General features: G+C 37.7%; 1 protein-coding gene across 2 annotated transcripts in view; it reads left to right on the forward strand.

The window, feature by feature from the left end:
- The first annotated feature begins 13,311 nt into the window (after positions 1 to 13,311).
- The window catches only part of LOC127427743 (host cell factor 1-like), a 47,800-nt gene continuing 36,314 nt past the window's right edge, over positions 13,312 to 24,797 (forward strand). The window contains exons 1-7 of one of the 2 annotated variants that reach the window (XM_051675531.1): positions 13,312 to 13,636; positions 14,809 to 15,013; positions 18,936 to 19,084; positions 19,188 to 19,348; positions 19,448 to 19,656; positions 19,763 to 19,847; positions 20,223 to 20,329. In XM_051675531.1, the coding sequence (XP_051531491.1) occupies positions 14,818 to 15,013; positions 18,936 to 19,084; positions 19,188 to 19,348; positions 19,448 to 19,656; positions 19,763 to 19,847; positions 20,223 to 20,329 (907 nt within the window). In that variant the 5' untranslated portion in view covers positions 13,312 to 13,636; positions 14,809 to 14,817. Of the gene's footprint in view, positions 13,637 to 13,789; positions 14,427 to 14,808; positions 15,014 to 18,935; positions 19,085 to 19,187; positions 19,349 to 19,447; positions 19,657 to 19,762; positions 19,848 to 20,222; positions 20,330 to 24,797 lie in introns of those variants that run through there. The other variant, XM_051675532.1, reaches the window with a different exon arrangement.

A 24,797-nucleotide genomic window follows, 5' to 3' on the forward strand; every position in this document is an offset into this window, starting at 1 on the left:
CTGTGACAACTGGCTGCGAACTCTGGCTTGGCGGCCATGACGTGAAACTTTGGCCCGGCAGCCATGACATGAAACTCTGGCTCGGCAGCCATGATATGAAACTCTGGCTCGGCGGCCAGTGTAAAACACACTGCAGAAAACGAGAATGAAGCCATGTGATTTTAACTTCATGTGTCTGAAATTAATCTTACTGTCCAGCTAAACCGTCGCTGTCCTTTTCTGCATATGTCCTTTTCCCCCTTTGGCATATCGCACTGCCGTTTCACAGCCAGCCCACCGGGAAAAGTCCCGGTTCTCCCTATGGCCAGTCCACCCCTGAATTTAGCTAACAATATTTTAAGCTTCACTGTTGTGCTGTTCATTTGTTTGTTATTGGTAGATTTTCATTATAAGGACAATATAAAAATGGCCCATTCAGAATTTTATATGTTAAAAATTTTCTCTCAGGGGATACTCCTGAACCCCCAAACAATATATTTTCTTAAGAGCCACAAGGCCTCCTATGCCCCTTGAGTATCTACAAATATTCAAACACAAATCCTGGACTGTTGTCATTCAGCTTCAAAATGAACAGTTGATTTGATCTTTTAATATTTATAACAAAGTGCTCTCGATTGATGAACTCATTGAAATATTTTAATCTTTTGGTAGAAGATCCCCAAAACCGCACTACTTTGGCTTTGTCTCTGGAGCCCCAATGTCCTAATCCTTCCCCAGTTTTAAAGAGACTGTTTTTTTCTTCTTTTACAGAGTACTGTTACTGCCAACTTGGAAATTTACAATTAGGCCTTCTATTTAAAAAAAAAAGAGCATTCCTTATGTAATTTCATAGCTATTCTGACTACTAACACCATGTAAGTTATTGTCCGGACATTTGCTGGGAAGGAAATCTAGAGACCAGACCTCTTGTAACTTTAATTGAGTACCCCTTCTCTAGAGACTGTTGTGCATGAAAATCCCAGGAGATTAGCAGTTACAGAAATACTCAAACCTGCCCATCTGGCACCAACAATCATGCCATGGTCCAAATTACTGAGATTACATTTTTTCCCCATTCTGATGGTTGATGTGAACATTAACTGAAGCTGTTAACCCGTATCTGCATGATTTTATGCATTGAACTGCTGCCACATGATTGGCTGATTAGATAATTGCATGAATATGTAGGTGTACAGGTGTACCTAAAAAAGTGGTCAGTGAGTGTATATACAGTATATGCATTTATATACACAAAATCCTTAATCTGGTGAATATATAGGATGTCAAAGTCTCGGACTTTTCAAAATAAAGATTTCTGAACTAAGTAAGTGTATTTCTTGTTTTTAGTTTGAATTTTAAAAACTATCATCCGATTAATCGGTTATCTGCCTTTTCCACCACCTTAGTGACCTGTTTCAGCAAAATCCAGTAGTGCTCGACCTATAGTTGAAACCAAGATTTTCTGTTGTAATACAGTTCTGCATATCTGGTTATAGTATTTTTAGAGCATTTGAATGCAATATTAATCTGTTATATTATATAATGTAATCATATTTGTTAATGTTATTAAGGATCTATCTATCTGTCTATCTATCTATCTATTTAACTTCCGTCCATCTATCCATCTATCTACTTACCTACCATCCGTTCATCGTCTATCCATCTATCCATCTAAGCTCCTAAATGCAATGGCCAGATCTACTGTTAGAAAAACTGCAAGTGTAAGTCTTTTATTTTGTACCTCATGTGCAATGATCACTGTGTGACAAACCAATACTGTAGGAAGATACAAAATGAAAATCTGTTAAATGTAAAAATCAGATATATCAAGAATCACTTGTGTAATAGATTTTAGTGAAATAGATCAGGTCAAAGACTGAAGGGTCATAAGGATTAACAGTTGATGATGCAAAGGGACCGGAAGAGGGATGAGCCTCTTCATATAAATACAGCTCATAGCTCCATCGCAACCCAGACTGTGTTGTTCACTGAATATCAAGGGAAAACATTTATACATGCATAGCATGGTCTCTCAACTTTACATTAAAGCAGATTTTGGCAAAAATTCAGATTCTTTTTAAGAGTGGCATTTAGTTCTTCATTGTGTGTTCATCTCATCTGTAGGGACACAAACTTACAATTGTGAAGACCTTTTGATAGATCATTGGGTTGTATGTGGATTGTTCCTTTGGATTGCATTCTCACCTGCAAGAAAAGAATACCAGTAATCACAAATGTGATTACAAAAAGATAATCTTAATTATCTATTTATTTCTTAAGTCACTGTGACGAGAAGGAGGGTGTGGCCAGGCCATGAGGGTGCACGCCTGGCGCTCAGTAGCTCAAGCAGCGGGAGAGAGATAAAAGGAGGAGTCGGGGATGCCAGAGAGAGAGAGAGAGAGAGAGAGAGAGAGACATGGAGCTGTGTGTGTCGTCGACGTGTGTTATTATGTTCCAGTTCAGTTTGATGTTGTGTTATAATTAAAGTCTTGTTGAAGGTTGATCCGGTTCCTGCCTTCTCCTTTCCCAAACTGTTACACTGGTGCCGAAACCCGGGACTGGAGGAGGATGCGCCACCAAAAAGCCCTCGCCGCTGACGGGGGATCATGACGCCGAGGAGATGTGATGTGGTGGTGCTGGCGTATGAGGTGTGAAAATTGAAAACACTTTGCTAATTAAGCGGCCAATCGTGTCGATCATCGCTTACCTTGCTGTGAATTGATGCCGTGACCAATGACGTTAGAGAAGAAGCGTGACACTCATCGTCACCCCTCTCGTCAGAGAATGGGTGTGAGAAGCTACGGGAGAAGCTGCGTGACGTCTGCAATGTGTCATCTGCAGTAACTTTATTTTGCCAGTTATCACCAAATAACCCAGCAATGTTATTGCTACCTGGCTGATTTGGTTATAGCAAGCTAGCCTCCATGTCAGTATAGCTGCTTGCCAACAGTGAGCCTTTCATTAGCGGGCTTAGTTTTAATGGTAGAGAGTGAAGACAGAGGTATATTGATAGCAGAGGTCACAATGTCATGCTAGCTTACATGGAAAGGGGATAAATAGGTTAAGGCTATAGCTCCGAATTGGCAATCTTTTACCAAAAAATAATTATGACCAAATGAAATTGGGCTTACTGGAACCACAAGAGCCTCAGCTTTTACAACTGTGGCCAGTTTGTTGATGCCATGTATTTTAAGGCAAAAACTATGAAGTTTTGTATAAAGATCTGATTTCCATAACTCAGTTTCCCCCTAATATTTCAAAATTATGTCATCCCAAACAGTAAGAATTGCATAAATTCAGGGTATGGCTGTAAAGTTGATAAACTTGTGAATCCAACGGCCATAATTGCGTTTATGTGTAATGTGAGTAGTCACAGCACATCAGCCTCACAAAACTTTACACCCAGAAACTAACTTGGGACATTGTGAGTGTATAGTTTGTCTAGGCACATTGAAGGGGATTGTCTTACACGTTATTTGACACATATATTTGAGTACTGACTGTAGTCCAGTTTTTTTTTTTTTTTAATTGGAAAATGAAGATAATGTAGCATAGGGACTACCAGCTATTGGTTGGAGGTAGTGACAAGCTATTAAAGGCTGTAATTGGTCTTAAACAACACCTTTGAAAGCATTAGGCCATCAAGCACAAAAATTTCCAGTAGTGCTCAAGATGTTGAAAAGACACAATATCACCTTCTTACATGCAATATGGGAATGCTCCATGGTTCTTCCCTTTTGGAAGGAAGTGCTGGCAAACCTTGGAGAATGGATTTAACAAATATAACAACCCTTACCAGACTCCCCTCAGTTATGTCTTCTTGGTGATAAAACACTTCTACCACAGGGTGTCAGCAGCACATTTCGGATTAATACTGACAGGCTTCATTATTGCAGTAAGACTGTTTTTACGAAACTATGGGAAGAACACAAAAAAGCTTTCTTTGAATACTAGATATCTAGAACAATACAAAAGGGAAATTTTTAGCGAGTTTGGGATCATTTCTTCCTGTACATTAAGCACCGCCAAGATGCCACTGTTGGGCCCTTGAGCAAGGCCCTTGACCCTATCTGCTCCAGGGGCACCGTATCAAAAACTCTGACCCCAGTTTAACTGGGATATGTGAAAAAAAGAATTTCACTGTATGTATGTGTGGTGAGCAGGGCAGAGCCAAGCAGCATCTGGGCAGAGCAAGGCCAGGAAGATAAGTGGCGAATGACTTCCACCTTTGCACCACACCAGCCTTGCGTTTCAGCGAGGGGTGTTGGGAGTATTTAATGAGAAGAGACAGCAGCAGATGGGAGAAAGATGTACAAAGCTTGTTTGAGTGTTTTTATTTGACGCAGCTGGCTGAAAAATAGTGTGTGTTTTTGTTTCTTTGCATGCTGAAAAGTGTTATTAAATGTCTATGTGTTTGTTAAGCCGGTCCCAGCTTCCTTCTTTGCCATCATTAATTGTTACAATATGCAAAATGGATCATTTGTGACAAAATAAAGGCTTCTTCTAAAAGTTTGTGAGAGGAACAATGATCGACACAATACATATACTTTTGTGAAATGTCTTAAGTGCTGTAAATGACTGTCTTTCTGTTTTGTTTAGGTTTTGTGTGTGTGTGTGTGTGTGTGTGTGTGTGTGTGTGTGTGTGTGTGTGTGTGTGTGTGTGTGTGTGTGTGTGTGTGTGTTTGTATTGTTTGGTTTGGTTTTCCTCCCTTTTGGGGAGTGTATATCTGATTGAAAAGAAAAATGAATACAAACTTTTACTTATAGTGGAGTATTTTCATAGTGTGCTATTAGTACTTAAGTAAAGAATCTGAATATTTCTTCCACCACTGTCTCCTGTAGCCTACATACACTATATTGCCAAAAGTATTCGCTCACCCATCCAAATAATTGAATTCAGGTGTTCCAATCACTTCCATGGCCACAGGTGTATAAAATGAAGCACCTAGGCATGCAGACTGCTTCTACAAACATTTGTGAAAGAATGGGCCGCTCTCAGGAGCTCAGTGAATTCCAGCGTGGTACTGTGATAGGATGCCACCTGTGCAACAACTCCAGTCATGAAATTTCCTCGCTACTAAATATTCCACAGTCAACTGTCAGTGGTATTATAAAAAAGTGGAAGCGATTGGAAATGACAGCAACTCAGCCACGAAGTGGTAGGCCACGTAAAATGACAGAGCGGGGTCAGCGGATCAGGGTCAGAGGTCGCCAACTTTCTGCAGAGTCAATCGCTACAGACCTCCAAAGTTCATGTGGCCTTCAGATTAGCTCAAGAACAGTGCATAGAGAGCTTCATGGAATGGGTTTCCATGGCCGAGCAGCTGCATCCAAGCCATACATCACCAAGTGCAATGCAAAGCGTCGGATGCAGTGGTGTAAAGCACGCAGCCACTGGACTCTAGAGCAGTGGAGACGCGTTCTCTGGAGTGACGAATCGCTTCTCCATCTGGCAATCTAATGGACGAGTCTGGGTTTGGAGGTTGCCAGGAGAACGGTACTTGTCTGACTGCATTGTGCCAACTGTGAAGTTTGGTGGAGGGGGGATTATGGTGTGGGGTTGTTTTTCAGGAGCTGGGCTTGGCCCCTTAGTTCCAGTGAAAGGAACTCTGAATGCTTCAGCATACCAAGAAATTTTGGACAATTCCATGCTCCCAACTTTGTGGGAACAGTTTGGGGATGGCCCCTTCCTGTTCCAACATGACTGCGCACCAGTGCACAAAGCAAGGTCCATAAAGACATGGATGAGCGAGTCTGGTGTGGAAGAACTTGACTGGCCTGCACAGAGTCCTGACCTCAACCCGATAGAGCACCTTTGGGATGAATTAGAGCGAAGACTGCGAGTCAGGCCTTCTCGTCCAATATCAGTGTCTGACCTCACAAATGCGCTTCTGGAAGAATGGTCAAAAATTCCCATAAACACACTCCTAAACCTTGTGGAAAGCCTTCCCAGAAGAGTTGAAGCTGTTATAGCTGCAAAGGGTAGGCCAACATCATATTAAACCCTATGGATTAAGAATGGGATGTCACTTAAGTTCATATGCGTCTAAAGGCAGATGAGCGAATACTTTAGGCAATATAGTGTATCTTGTTCATCAAAAATGAAAGTCTACTGGAAATAATAACTTTGCAATAAAGCTCTACTAGTATTTAGCTGTGTTTGCCGACATGCAGGGGTGTTATACTAAAGCCTTCCATGATCATAGTCCTAGACCTAGGAAGATGGATTTGTGATGCTTCCTCCAGGCTTTGTTATGCTCATTACCACCTAGCTAATAGGTTAATATAGGCTAATATAATGCTAGGCGAGACAGACGTTATCCATGCATTATCCACACGTACGTTATCCATGTGCTTATCCAAACATACGTTATCCATGTGTTTATCCACACGTACGTTATCCATGCGCTTATCCAAACATACGTTATCCATGTGCTTATCCAAACATACGTTATCCATGTGTTTATCCACACATACGTTATCCATGTGCTTATCCACACGTACGTTACCCATGCGCTTATCCAAACATACGTTATCCATGTGCTTATTCACACATATGTTATCCATGCGCTTATCCACATGTACATTATCCATGCGCTTATGCACACGTATATGGCGGGAACTCCGTGCTAAAACCTATGAGGTGTGAAAGCTGACATAGAATTGGATTACTTAGCTAACTCACAGGATAACTGACGTGTCTACGTTCACCAGCGTCTTGTGAAAAAAAATCCTTCAATTTTGATTGTGTTGATGGAGTCACGGTGACATTAGATGTCAGACATCATGGCTGCGTGTCAGAGGTGAGCTCAATGTGGGCGGTGGCGTGGCGGCAACGGAGCTGAGCAGCTTTCACAACCCGTACTGCCCTAATTACTTCCCTTCACTCACTCATCTTATTGAACATGACATCTGCCATTTTTTCAAGCACTTTACTATTGTTCCTGTTATCTCCTATATGCTATGTGTTTTTCTTGGCCAACTTGTTCAATGAACTTATAAATATATTTTAAAAATAAGAATTTATTGCATCACACTCTTTTTTTTATCTTCCGCATGGCAAGATACATTTTTATTTTGTCAGCATAATGCATAACTAGAATGAGAAAAGAGATGCTTCAATTTAAAAACTCTACCAAATTTAACATATAAATACATCCATAATAGCAAACTATAAATGTGATCAAAGATAGAAAATAAATACAATTATCATTTATATGAAATCTACTTATTAATTTGCACTGCATAATATACTATTAGAATAAAAAGATACTTAAATTGACAGTCATTTGGTTTGATGCATACAACTTTGTTTAGATTTACATGCATTTTACCAAAGAAACTCACAAATGGGTAAAACAAAAATGTTTCTGGCCGATTCTAGCATGTTCATATTTTGATCAGACCCCTGAAGTATTTCAAAGACAAGATAAATATACAAAACGGTTCCCTTCAAGTCAAAATGCTTCACTGTCTCATCAGGGTGTAAATGTCCCACATAACTGGCCTCTGACATTGAAAAAAAGTGTACAATTTTGAAACAAGGGTGTAAATGGGACTTTAATTACACCTATAAAAACACCAATAATAATAGTAAATGTTTTCATCTAAGCCTTGATTGACTTTCTTGACTTTCTGTTTTTATCCCTGTCATGATGTTATATTAACATTTTAGCCCCCAATAGCACCTGTTAAGAAATGAAAGTAATAAATATTTTAGTGGGCTGAAAAAATTATGAGAATGTACATGAACTATTTTGCAGACTTTAGGTGTAGGTTAGTAATAACACATTAACTAAGTTTGAACAATATCTGAGTCCGTTCAGCAACACATTTCATTAATTCAGTCTGATTTTACAATAACTAGAGTTATTAGAGTTATCAATATGTATTAATGTGATATGTCTATTTTAACAATTTAATACACATCTTACGAAACAGTCTAAAAGTGTAGCTGTAGTAACACAATGTAGCTCTTTCAAATTTGTCAACAAGGTGTCGTTTATATTTTAATTTGTAACCCCATGTTTTATTAAACAATGTTTTGTTTTTCTACAAACAACATTTTAACACTTATGTTATGTCCCTTTATGTGTATGGCATCATTTTAACATTGAACATTTAACAACATTCGGTACTTTTAATAAGAGCATTTTTGCAAACAATTCAATGTTTTACAGTTTCACTCGTGTGCTTGGATACATTTTGCCAGTAGCCTACAAGGTGGCGGTATTGCATTACTTTCTATTCCATGAACAGCACATCAGTTTGTTTCTGGAAGTAAAAATCCCACTAATTTATCTCATAGACAAATTGATTTTAACAATAACTAATAAAACTTCACCATCCGTTGAATCTATCCATCTGCGTCATCTCAACTTTATTGTTTAAAAATAGAGTTTGATAGCGGAATACATGGTAAACAACTACATTACCCATGGTACATCAGAGAAATATCCACCAATCAGAGAACCGTGTCCAACGAAAACCGCGAAACGCGTGCTCCCATGATGCACTGTGAATGACGCAATTGAGTCGGTCTCCCTTCACCCTTAAAATACTTATATATGTCTACATATTGGGATATTTTGGAATAAACTTAACATATATTGTTTCTGTACTTATAAACAACAACCTAAAATAAATAGTTTTATATTCTCATCGTTTTTTATTCAATTACATCATTAGCAATGCTTTATGGGATTGTAGTTTGTACCTTAATGAAAGACAGTAAGTACACAGCCTTGTACCTTTGTCTTTATGTCCGATTTTCAATTTTTTTTTTTTTTTTTGCCTCAAAACAAAGTTTGTGAGTGGTGTCTGTTTGATTTGGTTCATGGCTCACATTTTGTTTTTAATTTATTATTATTAAGGATTTTATTAAAAGTCAATGGAAGAAATGAATGGGGAAAATACTTCCGGAACCCAGACAGCTGAAAAAGTGGGCGGGTACTGTTGCGCTCTATTATACAGTATAATGACGTGGAAAAACGTATTTTCTTCAAAATAAAAACAAAATCATAGAACATTCACTAATCCCATTAATTAATTTCTCTATCTTTTTTATCGTTTTAATAATAATTTAAACCACCAGTTTATTGTATTATTTCCCTTTAATTAGACTTTCATAAATTCATTTGTAACTGTAACAAGATTGACTTATTGATCAAACTGACAAAGAGCTACCTCTAGTCAACACCCATACAGAAACACGAAAGTGATTCCTGTTCAATATTATGATAAATTCTCTCTCTCTCTCTCTCTCTCTCTCTCTCTCTCTCAGATTCAGATTCATATAGCTTTATTGGCATGGTAAAAAGAGGCTTTACATTGCCAAATCATAGTTACAGTAAATATACTTCCATGCACATTTACACACAGTAAAAGAAAAAAATCTATATATAAGAATATAATAAAATAAAGGGAATAAAAAATTTGAGAAGAAATATTTAGTTGCTAAGTTATTTTTGTGGTTTTATGCATTTTGCACAGTGTTTTGGTTATTCTCTGGTCGTGATCCTGATCCACTTGTAGTCCTTTTGTCATGACAGGACTTTACATGCCTTGCAGCCAGGTTTGAGCTTACTGGGATTTCTCCAAGTATTTGTCTTTTTGTTGTATCTGATTAAAGTCTTTGTGATGGGTAGTGAAGAGGGGGAAAAAATGTTTCCCTAATTTGTGTATAATTAGGGCATCTTGTTAAAAAATGCAGTTCTGTTTCCACTTCATTTAGTGTGCAGTGGGGGCACAGCCTGTCCTCTTTTGTTAGCCAGGTCTGTCTGTGTCTGTCTGCCTCTATTACGAGATTATGTTCACTGAGTCTGTACTTTGTCCGGACTTTTCTTAGTTTAGGGTATCTCACTGTGCTCAGGTATTCTGCCAATTTAAATTCTCTATTAAGGGACAGCTAGCATTCCAGTTTACTCTCTCTCTCTCTAAGTTTGGACAAGGGATATAAATCTTTAAATGCAGACGATGGTGCTTTGTGGAAAAAAAATTTAATAGAAAAATAGAATGTTCCATATGTGGAGAGAAGCATGCAGATTGCAGTTAAACAAGTGGAAAAGTTGGCAAATAATTGGGATTTTCGAAATTAAAACAACACAAGTTATGTTTATCAAAGAAGAAGAAAACTCCCAAAATAACATTGCAACTTTATGATCAAGCATTAGAAGAAATTTCAGTGATTAGGTTTTTGGGGATGTAGATGGATTCGAAACTGAAATTTTCCTCACAAAGAGACAAATGTAATAAAGTAATAAACATTTTAAGAGGCTTGGCAGGATTTGATTTGGGTGCAAGACAATCATTAAAGAGAATATACTGTGCAATGATTAGATGATTAGTATGATTATGGCAGTATCTATATCAGCTAGGAAATTATATCATACAATCATAAGCTTTGTTTCACATTTAGATACGCAAGATACTAGCATAAATATAAGTAAATAACAATATTCAATAACTATCTAAAATTAATAAGGAACAATAAATAAATAAATACTAATACAACAGGCTGTAAAAAATAGACATTTATTCATTTTAATATCCTATATTTATTTTGAATGTGTTTAAACTTAACACTGGGCGACACACCCTTAAAACTGCACCATTAGAACGGTTTCATGCCGAAGAGCCGCTTAAAAGTACGTTTTTTTTTCACTCGTAAATGTAAACGAATGTAAATGTCAACATTAAACTGTATGTCGAAAGCCTGTCAACCAAAACATGAGCTCATTGTCATAAAATATCAGTCTGCTTTTTTATTCCATCCGTTAATCCTGGTCAGAGGCTTCCTTAAATATTTAGTTTATACGTAGGGTTTCTTCCTACCTAAGTTTAATGGTGCAACGCTCGCATATTTGGTAGTGCGTAAATTGTGACTTGTGCCCATTTATGCCACAACTAGGCTAAGTTTTAGCTTACGTATAGCTGGTGCAATCGGCCGCAGATGTCACATTCATTCAGACAAGCGAGTGAAACAGCAAATGCAGACGTCACGTTCATTCAGACAAGCGAGTGAAGCGATGTGAAGGCACACGCAGACGTTATAGAGATGCAGACGTCACGTTCAGTGAGACGAGTGCGTGATACAAAGTCATAATTTTGACCCTAAAGGGACGCCATACCCCTCCAGTGGGGGAGTAAGTCGGTCCGGAGCTTTCCCTGGCCTGAATCAGGCGGTTGAGGTATGTAACGAGGAGGAGGGCGTGGCTGGGCCATGAGGGTGCACGTCTGGCGCTGAGTAGCTCAATCAGCGGGAGAGAGATAAGAGGAGTAGGGGATGCCAGAGAGAGAGAGAGAGAGAGAGAGAAAGAGAGAGAGAGAGAGAGTGAGAGAGAGAGAGAGAGAGAGAGAGAGACATGGAGCTGTGTGTGTTGTCGACATGTGTTATATTCCAGTTCAGTTTGATGTTGTTATAATTAAAGTCTTGTTGTATGTTGATCCGGTTCAAGCCTCCTCCTCTCCCAAATTGTTGCAGTAACCTAATTCTCTGATTTTTCTACTGAGCAAAAAAGACCCTCATAATCTCACATGTGTCTCCTCTCTAGTTTCAGAAGAGATCTCAAAAGTGTCACAAAATGTGCTTAGATTTGCCAATGTCTGCAAAAAAATAAAAAAAATAAATTCAAATTTGAACTTAAACATTTCTAATCAAATTCTGAGAGACTCAATTGTCTGAACTATGCTGTCCACATCAATTTTTTTTGTATTATTAGTTACAAGCTGATGCAAGAAAACTGTCCTGGTTTGTCCTGCTGCATAGCAGATGTTACAAAGAAAGAATTAACTTTCTAATTCAAAGTACCAAAAGTTGAAGTAAACGCAACACATCACTGCATTTACATACATTATAAGATACCCTACATGGTTTTATATGGTTTAGATACAATGAATAATTAGAACAATACAAAAATAAAAATGTTAAATATCCTATTTATCCTAGGTCCTATTTATCAAATATCTAATCCAAGAATCATTCAATCTTTTTTTTAGTATTACTGATTTAATATTTAAGAAACAGGCTATTCATTTAGTTTAAATTACTATTTTTGTAAGAGATTACATTAAAATTTGATTTGAGAATGAACTACAATTAAAACATTTTTAATGTATAATAAAAGTGTCATGAATGTCCCATCATAAACACAAACATTTTAGTCTCAGTTGACCCTTCATTCAATATGAAAGTTTTTATTGCTTAAATAAAAAAAAAAAGCCATTTCTTTTTCATATTCTGGAAAAACAAAAATGTAACTTCTAAAAGTAAAAGCAAAATCGAGGTTCACGTAGCATTTCAATGAATTCCAGAATTTAAGGCAAAAAGTTTGGTACAACAGGCTCCCAAAACAGGAAGTTGGATTCCAGAGGTGAGGCCAGTTGCTCAAGATCACTGGTATAATTAGGAGGCATTACGCCTGGTGTGTGTTCATTCATTAATAGTTAACTTACCATTTCCAAATGGCCATAAATGCAAAGAGGTGCACTTAAAAATGATAAATGACATTTATCCAAGTAACTAATTTTTGAGAGTAAAATTTAATGCTATTAATTCAACATAAGCCAAATGTGCAGTAGAAACTACTTAACATCTGTTTATTATTAGTAGTAGTAGTAGTAGTATTATTGTAATTTGGTGGATAGTCCATCTGGAATAATAGGCTACATAAACTGAATAAAACAAAAAATATCTCCAGTACTACCTGTCATTTTTTAGGATATTGTGAAATTGGTGTAATAATTGAGGGGATTTTTTTACCCTTCTTGAAAATTTATTAAATTTTGCTTGAAATCAGAAGTTTCAGAGGGGAACCAAGGAACATCTGGGTGTACACACAAAAAATGTTAGCTTATTTTTAAGAATTACGCATTAAATTGTGTAATGTTGAACAAAATTACATTAACAAAACCTAAAATATTTAGTTTTTTTATTATATTTTATTTAATAAAAGATTACCCAATTTAACCGATGGAATTTAGTTATGAAACTGAAATGCATAATTTTTATTTTATTTTTTTTTTTTTTTCTGTGTACATTACAATTTGACCTCGGTCTGTAATTACATGTTTTTTATATTGAGGAAAAGTTTGATTTCAATAATAATAATAATAATAATAATAATAATAATAATAAACATGCTATTTACCATGTTCTTCAGAAAGTAATAATTTATTCTAAAGTGATACCTAGGCGTTCACTGTACTAAATGGGCCAGAAAAGAAAATCTCACGATAAACTTGTGTTTGGGTCGCCATCTTTAGTGTGGGACAATGACCACTTCTTCAAGCTAAAGCTATATTATATATACACACACACACACACAATTCTGTGTTAATTTTCTGTATTGTTTTTAACGCATCTCAGATATATACCTTCAGTCGATATAATGACTATAGAATTATTTCTAATGAAACTGCATCAGTGTAGCGCTAAAGTGCCGCCCGAGTGTGTGTTTGGCTAAAAGCTCTCGAGAGGGACGTGATAATTCAGCCATATTTGTTTCGGGTGTTTGGAGCGGCTGTACATTGACAAGAACATGGCGGCTTCCAGGCAGGCATGAGAGTGGATACTTCTGAACAGATTTGGATGAACCTGGGCTATCCTTTCTAAACAAGACCATCAAAACAACTCCCTGGATATCGCAACACGAATCTCGTATGTATGACTTGTGGTGGTGAAAAAGCACCGCGCCAATCGTGTGTTTTTGAATGGTTAACACAAACTTATCCGCCATTTTTCTTGTGGGAGCTACTGGTGGGCTAACTTGACAAGATGGCTGCTTACACCGGGGCGGCATGAATTAAATAAAAATAAATACCATCGAGAGTTTTTTTTTTTTTTACGCGGAGAGATCATTTGCACGGACGGATCTGCTCTTAGTATGTATCGGGATATATTTGCGAACACAGATTAATTTGTGGATCCGTTGGGGAAATTAGAGTATATTGCTGTAAAGCTGTTGGTAACCGCATTTCGATGCATGGCATTTATGCATGTATTAAAGTTTCAAATAAATGTCCAATCCGCTTGGAAACTGCAGCGCGCGAGCAACTGATTTAATTTGCATTGCACTGGAATTAAATTGCAAGCACACAATTGAATATTGTTGCTATTATGAGTGTCTGACAAGATGGCGACTCCCAGAGAGGCATGAAAATGGCATTCTGCAGCAAATGGGCACTGAGTTTCGAGTGTTAGTCTCTGAATTTCTGTCTTTGTCTAACTTTCCAGAATTTTGAGGAGCGTTTTTGATTTAAGCATTAGTTAATTATTCGCAGCGATTTCAGTCATTAACGCTTCCTATGCAGTTGCGTGTTAAATGTATTGTTTTTATTTGCCGCTCCGCCATTTTTCAGACTGGCTTTACTTGTTTCAATATGGCGACTTCCATGGGTCGATACTGTTTCTGCATCAGGGACATTTAACTGGAGAATGTAACTTGGAGGTATGACTTTTAGACTAGTTCTTAGTTAGAAAAGTTTCTTAGAATATATAGGTGTGGGTGTGCAAGTTGCTGCACTTTATTGCACGCGGGATTTTAGCCTAGAAATCGGCTTTTAACCGCTCTGCAAGCACCGAAATGGCGGCGGCATCCCTGAATTGACCGGACTCCTGAATACTCCACACTTTAATTGTACTGGTATTTAAACAGATTTAATTGTAAAACTATCAATAGGTACGGGTGGATGCTGTGCAGCATGGTTGCCTACTGTCTGTCGGGGCCTTTTCGTGCAGTATCTACATTGCAAGTTACATTTGACTACTGATTTGAGCTCTGATCGTAGAACATATTTGTGAAAACTGAGTTGCATTCCTTGTTTTCTCAGTAAAAGGACATGTCGTCCCCTGGTTCCGTTGTGTCTGGAACCACCGGTGCTCCGCTGCAGCCGCGATGGAAGCGGGTTCTGGGGTGGTCCGGGCCGGTACCACGACCGAGACACGGACATAGAGCCGTGGCCATAAAGGAGCTAATGGTCGTGTTTGGTGGAGGAAACGAAGGAATCGTCGACGAGTTGCACGTTTATAATACTGGTGAGTAAAATGTCCCCCCTGCTTTAATTATTGTATTCATTTAGATTGGTCGCGCGAAGAGGAACAGAGTGACAGTTACAGGAGTAACGGTCTCTGCCTCACGGAGCACAAGTAGATACAGTGTTTGCTTGTTTTATCACAGACATGCATATTATCTATATACAAGACGTTCTGAGTGTTGTCAGCAATATTTGTGATCGTGAGGCACCGTGTTTGGCTCATAGCTTTGTCGGCTTTTCTGAAAGAAAAAAGGCGCCAGAAAGTGAAATGGACGTTGACCGTCACCCACGCGCCCCCTCCTGCACTTTGAACAGTGCGCCTTTTTTGTCATCTTTTTTTTTTTTTTTTTGTTATCTTGAGCATTAGTACCGTTGCGTGAAATCAAAAATGTTCTTAATGCATGTAACTGGTCTTGTTGTTAACGGATATATATGTATAATATTGAAAAAATAAATAAATTAAACGGCGCGAGACACAAGACCTGCTTTAAAGGTGCACACTGTAATTTTTTTCCTCATTAAAAAGTTTTCCTCCTGATAAAATTAATTTGAATTTTGAAACATATCTATAGAAATCATGAGTAGTCTTATGACATAAAGACTCCAGTTATATCAGTAACCTTATAAAAGCAGTTTATTTCTTAATGGAGAGGGTCCCCTCAGGGGGGCTGCCATGTTAGGATCACATGACCAGCCGAATACTACTAGCTTAATCTCAGTAACTATCCTGTTATTGGACAATTTTTCACTCATGGATAAAATTGATTATGGTCGAATGTAGTGGTTTAACAGTTTATTGTGGCACGATACATTGCGTTAAAAAAATGTTTTTTTTATAATTTTTTAAAAAATTTTAGGAGCTCTAAAATATGATTGCACACAAGCAGCTGCAGGTGTAGTATGATGAGTTTAAATTTAAATGGATAGTTCACCCCAAAATGAAAGTTGTCTCATCATTTACTCATTGTCATGCCATCCTAGATGTGCATGACTTTCTGTCTTCTGTTGTACAAAAACAAAGATATTTAAAAGAATATTTCAGCTCTGTTGGTCCATACCAGGGGTCGGGAACCTATGGCTCGTGAGCCACAAGTGGCTCTTTGTTAAAAATCAAGTGGCTTGCCGGGTGTCTCACCATTCACCAACACATGATCGTTTAAAACTTTCTAGTGATAATTTTCCAACAGAAAGTGTGGGTGCGATTGCAAAGCTTGAAGTCAATGACACTGTTTTGATGTCCTTTCTCCCGAATTTGTTGTACAGCCTACTCCTGGTGAACAAGGTTTGAAATGAACACCCGCCAAACGCGAATTTTTCATGCGGAGTATTTTGCTGATGTACCAGCCACTGTGGAAGTGGAATATGTATGTGCAGTGAGCTCCGCTGTTCACGAGTGCAATGAAAGCGCTTCTCCAAGACACACACATGCATAGAGTTCTGGGCCTCGTTTCCCAATAACTATTGATCTTAGCGGTTAAGAGGATTTTCTACGAGTGATTTTATGAATGTTCGTTATTTTTTATATGCACTCAAGGTGTGATATAGCACCTGCAAAATGCGACGAAGCTCAATCCAGTTCGCGAGCTCCTCGTCCAATTGTATTTCATGCGCGAGTAATTTTGCTTATCTACCCGCAACAGGTGGGTGACCTGTAAGACGTCTCGGAATGACACATGACTAGAAATGCTGTTAGTCAAAAAGACACGCTTGAAGAAACACACTTTATTATATATTTAAGAACAGACAAAAGAAAAGACGTCAGTGCTCGTGTCTGATTTACTGTTTGTTCAGAGATGTGCAACGGGACCCTGTCTCATGGAGCAAGCGTATGTAAAGAGTTATCACTCCTTTTTCTGTTTCATTCGACTGAAAACTGTTTGGAAGAATAATGTAATCTATGAGAATGCTGCAAATGATCTCTGATCATCTCGTGAGGTACTGTGAGTTTCGCTTTATTTCCACGGAGCGGTTCAGTAATATACAGGTATCTTTGTATTAAAGAAACAAAGACCAAAGTGATTAAATCATAAAGCATTACAAGACATGTTCACCTTGAACCTAAAATTTAGTTCTATTTTCTTTTCTTTAGGCAGTACTAACTGTATTACCAAAATGCAGTACAAACTCATTCGATAAGAACACACATTTGGCAGCATTTTTTGGGAACACAAGGGAATTTATTAGGCTTATTATGATGATTATTATAATTATCTTTACATTTATAATTGTCTTTAGTTCTTAATTTGTAGGCTATTAGAAGCCTAATTTTTCACCTGTTGCCGCATACTGATACTTGCTTGATGGGAAATGGGGCTGTTGGAGACGGTAAATGTTTGGATTTGGGGAGGTGGTTATATATAAGATTTTTTAATCACTTTGTTATTTTAATTGCTTTTTTCGTTTAAAGTGCAATTTGAATTTAGAAATGTTTAAGTGTTTCAATAAATTAATTGAATTTTTAAAGGAAAATCAATAAAGCAAAAATATTCACCGACCTTGGGTTGACCATATAATCGGATATCGCGATATTTTAAATGTAATTATCATTAAAAAATTATCGCCCAGTCCAAAAGGGAAGAAACATTTTTTATGAACAATTGTAAAATAAAGTAATTTTATGGAGACCCTCGCAAACACGTGTACTCAATTCCATATTGCAACATGTTACCTATTAATTTTTGCATATTTGTTTGTTTTTGAGTAGTCTATGGGCAATATAAACATCTAATTTTATTTAAAAACTTGGTTTTGAAAATAGTAAATTATTTGTTTGTGGTATGGCTCTTTCGAAAAAATGCATCAACCAAAAATTAAAAAATTGGCTCCTTAGTTAAAAAAGGTTCCCGACCCCTGGTCTGTACAATGCAAGTCAACAGGGTCGAAAACTCTGAAGCTCAATAAGCACATAAAGGCAGCATGAAAGTAATCCATATGACTCCAGTGGTTAAATCTATGTCTTCTGAAGTGATATGATAGGTGTGGGTTAGAAACAGATCAATATTTAAATTCTTTTTTTTTACTGTAAATCTCCACTTTCAAACAGCCTTCCTAAGCACTCTCCTCTCCTAAGTATAGGTCTCTGCAGATCGAAAATGGGCATTTCCCAATCAGTGGGCATTTTCAAACCGGGATGAGCATTTTTCAACTATCCAATGGAAGTAGGGAATCTCTATGTAGTAGGCAAATCAAGTAAAGCAGTTGAAAAATGCCGATCCTGGTTTAAAAGTACCCACTGATTGGGAAATGCCTAATTTTGTTCTGCTGAGTCACCAGTCTTCTCCTAAGAGTTCTTTTGTTTTTGGTGAATCACATTCTTCATGCATATCGGCACCTACTGGTAGGAAGTAGAACTTACAGTAAAAAAGAACTTAAATATTGATCTATTTTTCACCCACACTTATCATATCGCTTCAGAATATATGGATTAAAACACTGGAGCCGTATGGATTACTTTTATGCTGCCTTTACGTGCTTTTTGGAGCTTTAACGTTTTGGACCCTATTGACTTTGTATGTATTGACCAACAGAGCTCAGATATTCTTCTAAAAATCTTAGTTTGTGTTCAGCAGAAATACAGTCATACACATCTGGGATGGCATAAGGGTGAGTAAATGATGAGAGAATTTTCATTTTTGGATGAACTATCCCTTTAAATTTGTCAAGACATTTTAGAATGGCTGTAACATTTAGAAGATGGACAGATTGGTAGAAGGATATGGAGAGAAAGAGGGACCTTAATGAAATTTGTTCTTCAAGTATTCATTTTTCTCAACCCTTAATGTGTTGTGCTGACAGAATTGCAAAGTGATCTGCATTTATAAAGTGCTTTTAATTGACATTCACATCTAGAATGGCTTTAGATTGTGGTCATCCTCTATCACTGTAATATTTCTTGAACAATGAGAGGTCTCTATCTTTTTCAGCAACAAACCAGTGGTTCATACCAGCCGTTCGTGGAGACATTCCTCCAGGCTGTGCAGCTTATGGTTTTGTATGTGATGGTACACGGCTGTTAGTGTTTGGTGGGATGGTGGAATATGGAAAGTACAGCAATGACCTTTATGAGTTACAGGTAACAAAGAGTTCTTTCATTTTTATCACTCTGTAATGTGACTTACTTTCTTGTCTGTGTTTGGCTAGAATTGAAATTATCTCGCTGTGGTTGTTGTTATCAGGCAAGTAGGTGGGAGTGGAAAAAATTGAAACCAAAGGCCCCTAAAAATGGTGCACCGCCATGTCCTCGTCTGGGTCATAGTTTTTCTCTTGTGGGTAACAAGTGCTATCTCTTTGGAGGGCTTGCCAATGACAGCGAAGACCCCAAGAACAACATTCCCAGGTATACCGGCCACATAGTCACGTAGTCGATTAAATCTATGCTTCAAAAATTATTGTCTGTTGAGTTTGTTTCAAAGAATCGCCTTTTGCCTGTTTCCAGATATTTGAATGATCTTTATACTCTCGAGCTGCGCCCTGGCTCCAGCGTTGCAGGCTGGGATGTACCAGTCACATATGGAGTTCTGCCACCACCAAGAGAGAGCCACACTGCTGTAATTTATACTGAAAAAACTACCAAGAAGTCCCGTCTTATCATATATGGAGGAATGAGTGGTTGTCGTTTGGGAGATCTTTGGACATTAGATATTGGTATGAAGATTGTTGTTTTGTAAGCCACATTTCATGTCACCGATTGGACATTAATTCAATCAATCCTTTAGGTCAATCAATAATTGGGTCACTCTTTGCTTTACAGACACGCTGACCTGGAACAAGCCTGCAATAAGTGGCACTGCTCCCCTCCCTCGCAGCCTCCACTCAGCCACTACTATAACAAACAAGTGAGTTCTAATGGAGTTCTAATCTAGAAATCAAATTAAATAAAATAAAAAAATAAAACATTTCACTTCACCATACATGCACAAATGCAACAGTGAGTGAAAGTCTTTGGTGCAGTTCCATAAACATGCAGTACACACAATTATACAAGTATGCACAGATATCCACAATATACATATAAACACAATATGCACATTATACAAGGAACATGTAATACACAATATACACATTATACAAGTACACACAATAGTGCAAACCATAACGGTTATAACAAAGTTGCTGGTGGAATTGCATCACCACAAGCATTCCCTACAGTCACATGACGGCAGTGGTGATCTTTTTTTTTTTTTTTTTTTTTGTCACTCTCTGCTTCGTAGGATGTATGTTTTTGGTGGCTGGGTTCCCTTGGTGATGGATGATGTGAAGGTGGCCACACATGAGAAGGAATGGAAGTGTACTAACACACTGGCCTGCCTGAACTTGGGTACAGTACATGTGTTTGTCGTGTTGAGACGCTGATTAAAGCTGTTTTGTGTCATTTCAACAGAATTGCAAAAATGATAATTGTTCAAACAGGTTTCTGGAAAATTCCCCCCGTCTGTCATTGGTTAGACAAATAGTTAGTCCCGCTCCCAAACTCAAGGCATTGGTTAAATCTAATGTTTGGTTGCTCAAACAAACAGCAATGATTTGATTGTGTCACAGTGTTAGGAGAAAGTATTTTAAATTAGGGATGGGCACAAGTACTGGTACTCGGACGTGGCAGCAATGATCGATCATGAAAACGATGATCGATAGTGATCATGCATGATGTGACTTTTCACTTAATTTGAAATCCAGTGACAATTACCTGACAACTAAACACAAACGTGTCAAAGAAGAAGCATATTTTTAATTTTGAGATTGATTACGTTGTGACTTTGAGGGGTACATTGATTATCAGAGACTTCTCATAGCAACCAATATACGACACTGCGATGCTATCGTTACGATAATCAAAAGAGAGCGTAATTAACCGTGTTTTGAACACCTGACTCTGCAAAACGTTTGCTAAACACATTTTATTATCATTTAATGTGACTCGTTAATGGACATTATTTAATAAAAGTGAACGTTTGTCACTGACTGTAAACTTCCCTGCCCTGGGTGTCGTCATGTTTGCGTGATGTAACACACACCTGCATCTCGACGAAATGAAGATTTCCGCACGAGTTTCCAAGTTAGATGTTCGATATAAAGTGTCATTCCGTTGCGCTTTCCACAGTTGAAAGGTGGAAATTCCAACTCTCCGAGTTGAATGGAACGTTTCATGAATCACAGCAAACACAATACGGAGCATCGCGGCTATCCCCACAGGAGCGAACACCTGGGGACACGCACACACACCAGGCGTGTGACAGTGGACTCTACGCTGAAGCAGTGCATATACAGCAGGCGAGTGTTTCAAACACTGACAGAGCACAGCTAAATGGAACAGAATGCAACATCTTCAAAACTGAACTTCAACTTAACATGCATATTAAAAACGTGATGGTTATGGCGTCTCCTAATAAGCCAAATGCAATTTGAAAATAGACGGTTCAGACAGTCACTAAAAAAACTGGTGCGGGCTTACAAAGATTACTATGGTAAACTGAAGGAAGAACAGACACATGCGCATTGTGCACATTCTTTCTGAGCTGGGCAGTAAATCTTCACATAAAGATAAAATATGATGCATTATATTTTGATTATGCAATCTTTTGTACATTTTGTAACATTTTATTTTATAACAGCCTATAATGATGAATAGACAATACACTGGAACAACAAGACTCAATGCAGCAGCCAAAGACGTTTGTCAGACATGTTATTATATATAAAGTTATGAACATGTCATTGCCCCTCAAGTACTCGATGAGTACAAAATGACCAAAATGCCCATCCCTATTCTAAATCATAAAAAATAGGGCCCTATGATTTCTGCGATGCGAAAAACATGGACTGAATTGTGGAATTAACTATACAATGTGAAATGTCACAGTATTTGACATATTTTGGATACAATTACATTTTTAATCAAATATACATTGTGCTATGTCCTAATGTGATGATTAAACCACAGAAAGCGGAGATTTAATTAAATAAATATACAGTCTGCACGTGCTGCACACTTCCAAGTGAATGTGTGAAGCAGCTGTTGTCTAAAACATACAAACAGCTTTGTTAGGTTTCCAGCAAAAATAAAAGCTCAATGTAATTTTTTTTTTTAAAGAGAAATTGCGATAGAAATGTTATTACAGTGTAGTAAAATGTTGTATTCAATGTAGTAGTAATAATAATAGTAAAAATAATATATCACTAATAAATATATTGAAGCAATATATCACAAGCAAGAGTGCTGTTGACTGAAAGTTTCATCAGTGCTTCCTTTAAAGGAATATTCCAGGTTCAATACAAGTTAGAATCAGAATTAGCATTATTGCCAAGTACACTTACATATACAAGGAATGTGTCTTGGTGACTGAAGCTTCCAGTGCACAAACAATACAGCAACAAGACAGAGGTAATAATAAAAAAATAGAATAAAAATAAAAAGTTAATAGAAAATATGTGTATATATACAGTTGAAGTCAGAAGTTTACATACACCTCAACCAAATACATTTTAACTCAGTTTTTCACAATTCCTGACATTTAATCGTAGAAAACATGCCCTGTCTTGGGTTAGTTAGGATCACTATTTTAAGAATGTGTAATGTCAGAATAATAATGATAATGGTAGAGAGAATGATTTCTTTCAGCTTTTATTTCTTTCATCACATTCCCAGTGGGTCAGAAGTTTACATACACATTGTTAGTATTTGGTAGCATTTCCTTTAAATTGTTTAACTTGGGTCAAAAGTTTTGGGTAGCCTTCTACAAACTTCTCATAATAAGTTGCTGGAATTTTGTCCCATTCCTCCAGACAGAACTGGTGTAACTGAGCCTGGATTGTGGGCCTCCTTGCTCACACACGCTTTTTCAGTTCTGCCCACAAATGTTCTATTGGATTGAGGTTGGGGCTTTGTGATGGCCACTCCAATATCTTGACTTTGTTGTCCTTAAGCCATTTTGACACAACTTTGGAGGTATGCTTGGGGTCATTGTCCATTTAGAAGACCCATTTGCGACCGAGCTTTAACTTCCTGGCTGATGTCTTGAGATGTTGCTTCAATTTATCCACATAATTTTCCATGATGCCATCTATTTTGTGAAGTGCACCAGTCCCTCCTGTGTGCCTAAGACTTTTGCACAGTACTGTATATATTGTCTTATTGTGTATTTCTACAGTTGAAGTAATGACTACACTTAGGTTGAAGTCATTAAAACTAATTTTTTAACCACTCCACAGATTTAATACTAGCAAATTATAGTTTTGGCAAGTAGTTTAGGACATCTACTTTGTGCATGACACGAGTAATTTTTCCAACAATTGTTTACAGACAAATTGTTTCACTTTTAATTGACTATATCGCAATTCCAGTGGGTCAGAATTGTACACACACTAAGTTAATTGTGCCTTTAAGCAGCTTGGAAAATTTCAGAAAATGATGTCAAGCCAATTAGCTTCTGATAGGAGGTGTACTGAATTGGAGGTGTACCTGTGGATGTATTTTAAGGTGTACCTTCAAACTCAGTGCCTCTTTGCTTGACATCATGGGGAAATAAAAAAATAATCAGCCAAGACCTAAGAAAAAAATTGTGGATCTCCTCAAGTCTGGTTCATCCTTGGGAGCAATTTCCAAACACCTGAAGGTACCACGTTCATCTGTACAAACAATAATACGCAAGTATAAACACCATGAGACCACGCAGCCATCAATACCGCTCAGGAAGGAGACGCATTCTGTCTCCTAGAGATCAACGTAGTTTGGTGTGAAAAGTGCAAATCCATCCCAGAACAACAGCAAAGTACCTTGTGAAGATGCTGGAGGAAACGGGTAGACAAGTATCTATATCCACAGTAAAACGAGTTCTATATCGACATAACCTGAAAGGCTGCTCAGCAAGGAAGAAGCCACTGCTCCAAAACCACCATAAAAAAGCCAAAGTACAGTTTGCAAGTGCACATAGGGACGAAGATATTACTTTTTGGAGAAAGGTCCTCTGGTGTGATGAGAAAAAAATTGAACTGTTTGGCCATAATGACTATTGCTATGTTTGGAGGAAAAAGGGTGAGGCTTGCAAGCCGAAGAACACCATCCCAACCATGAAGCATGGGGGTGGCAGCATCATGCTGTGGAGGTGCTTTGTTGCAGGAGGGACTGGTGCACTTCACAAAATAGATGGCATCATGAGGAAGGAAAATTATGTGGATATTATTGAAGCAACATCTCAAGACATCAGCCAGGAAGTTAAAGCTCTGTCGCAAATGGGACTTCCAAATGGACAAGGCATACCTCCAAATAGCTTAAGGACAGTAAAGTCAAGGTATTGGAGTGACCATCACAAAGCCCTGACCTCAACCCGATAGAGAATTTGTGGGCAGAACTGAAAAAACCGTGTGCGAGCAAGGAGACCTACAAACCTGACTCAGTTACATCAGTTCTGTCTGGAGGAATGGTCCAAAATTCCAGCAACTTATTGTGAGAAGCTTGTGGAAGGCTACCCAAAATGTTTGACCCAAGTTAAACTATTTAAAGACAATGCTACCAAATAAAGTGTATGTAAACTTCTGACCCACTGGGAATGTGATGAAAGATATAAAAGCTGAAATAAATAATTCTCTCTACTGTTATTCTGACATTTCACATTCTTAAAATAAAGTAGTGATCCTAACTGACCTAAGACAGGGAAACATTTCTATGATTAAATGTCAGAAATTGTGAAATTTGTGGAATTGTGAGTTTAAATGTATTTGGCTAATGTGTATGTAAACTTCTGACTTCAACTGTAGTTATGATAAACCATAATCTGAATGTACAGTTGTGC

The sequence above is a fragment of the Myxocyprinus asiaticus genome, chromosome 37 (assembly GCF_019703515.2).
Source record: "Myxocyprinus asiaticus isolate MX2 ecotype Aquarium Trade chromosome 37, UBuf_Myxa_2, whole genome shotgun sequence".
Lineage (NCBI taxonomy): Eukaryota > Metazoa > Chordata > Actinopteri > Cypriniformes > Catostomidae > Myxocyprinus > Myxocyprinus asiaticus.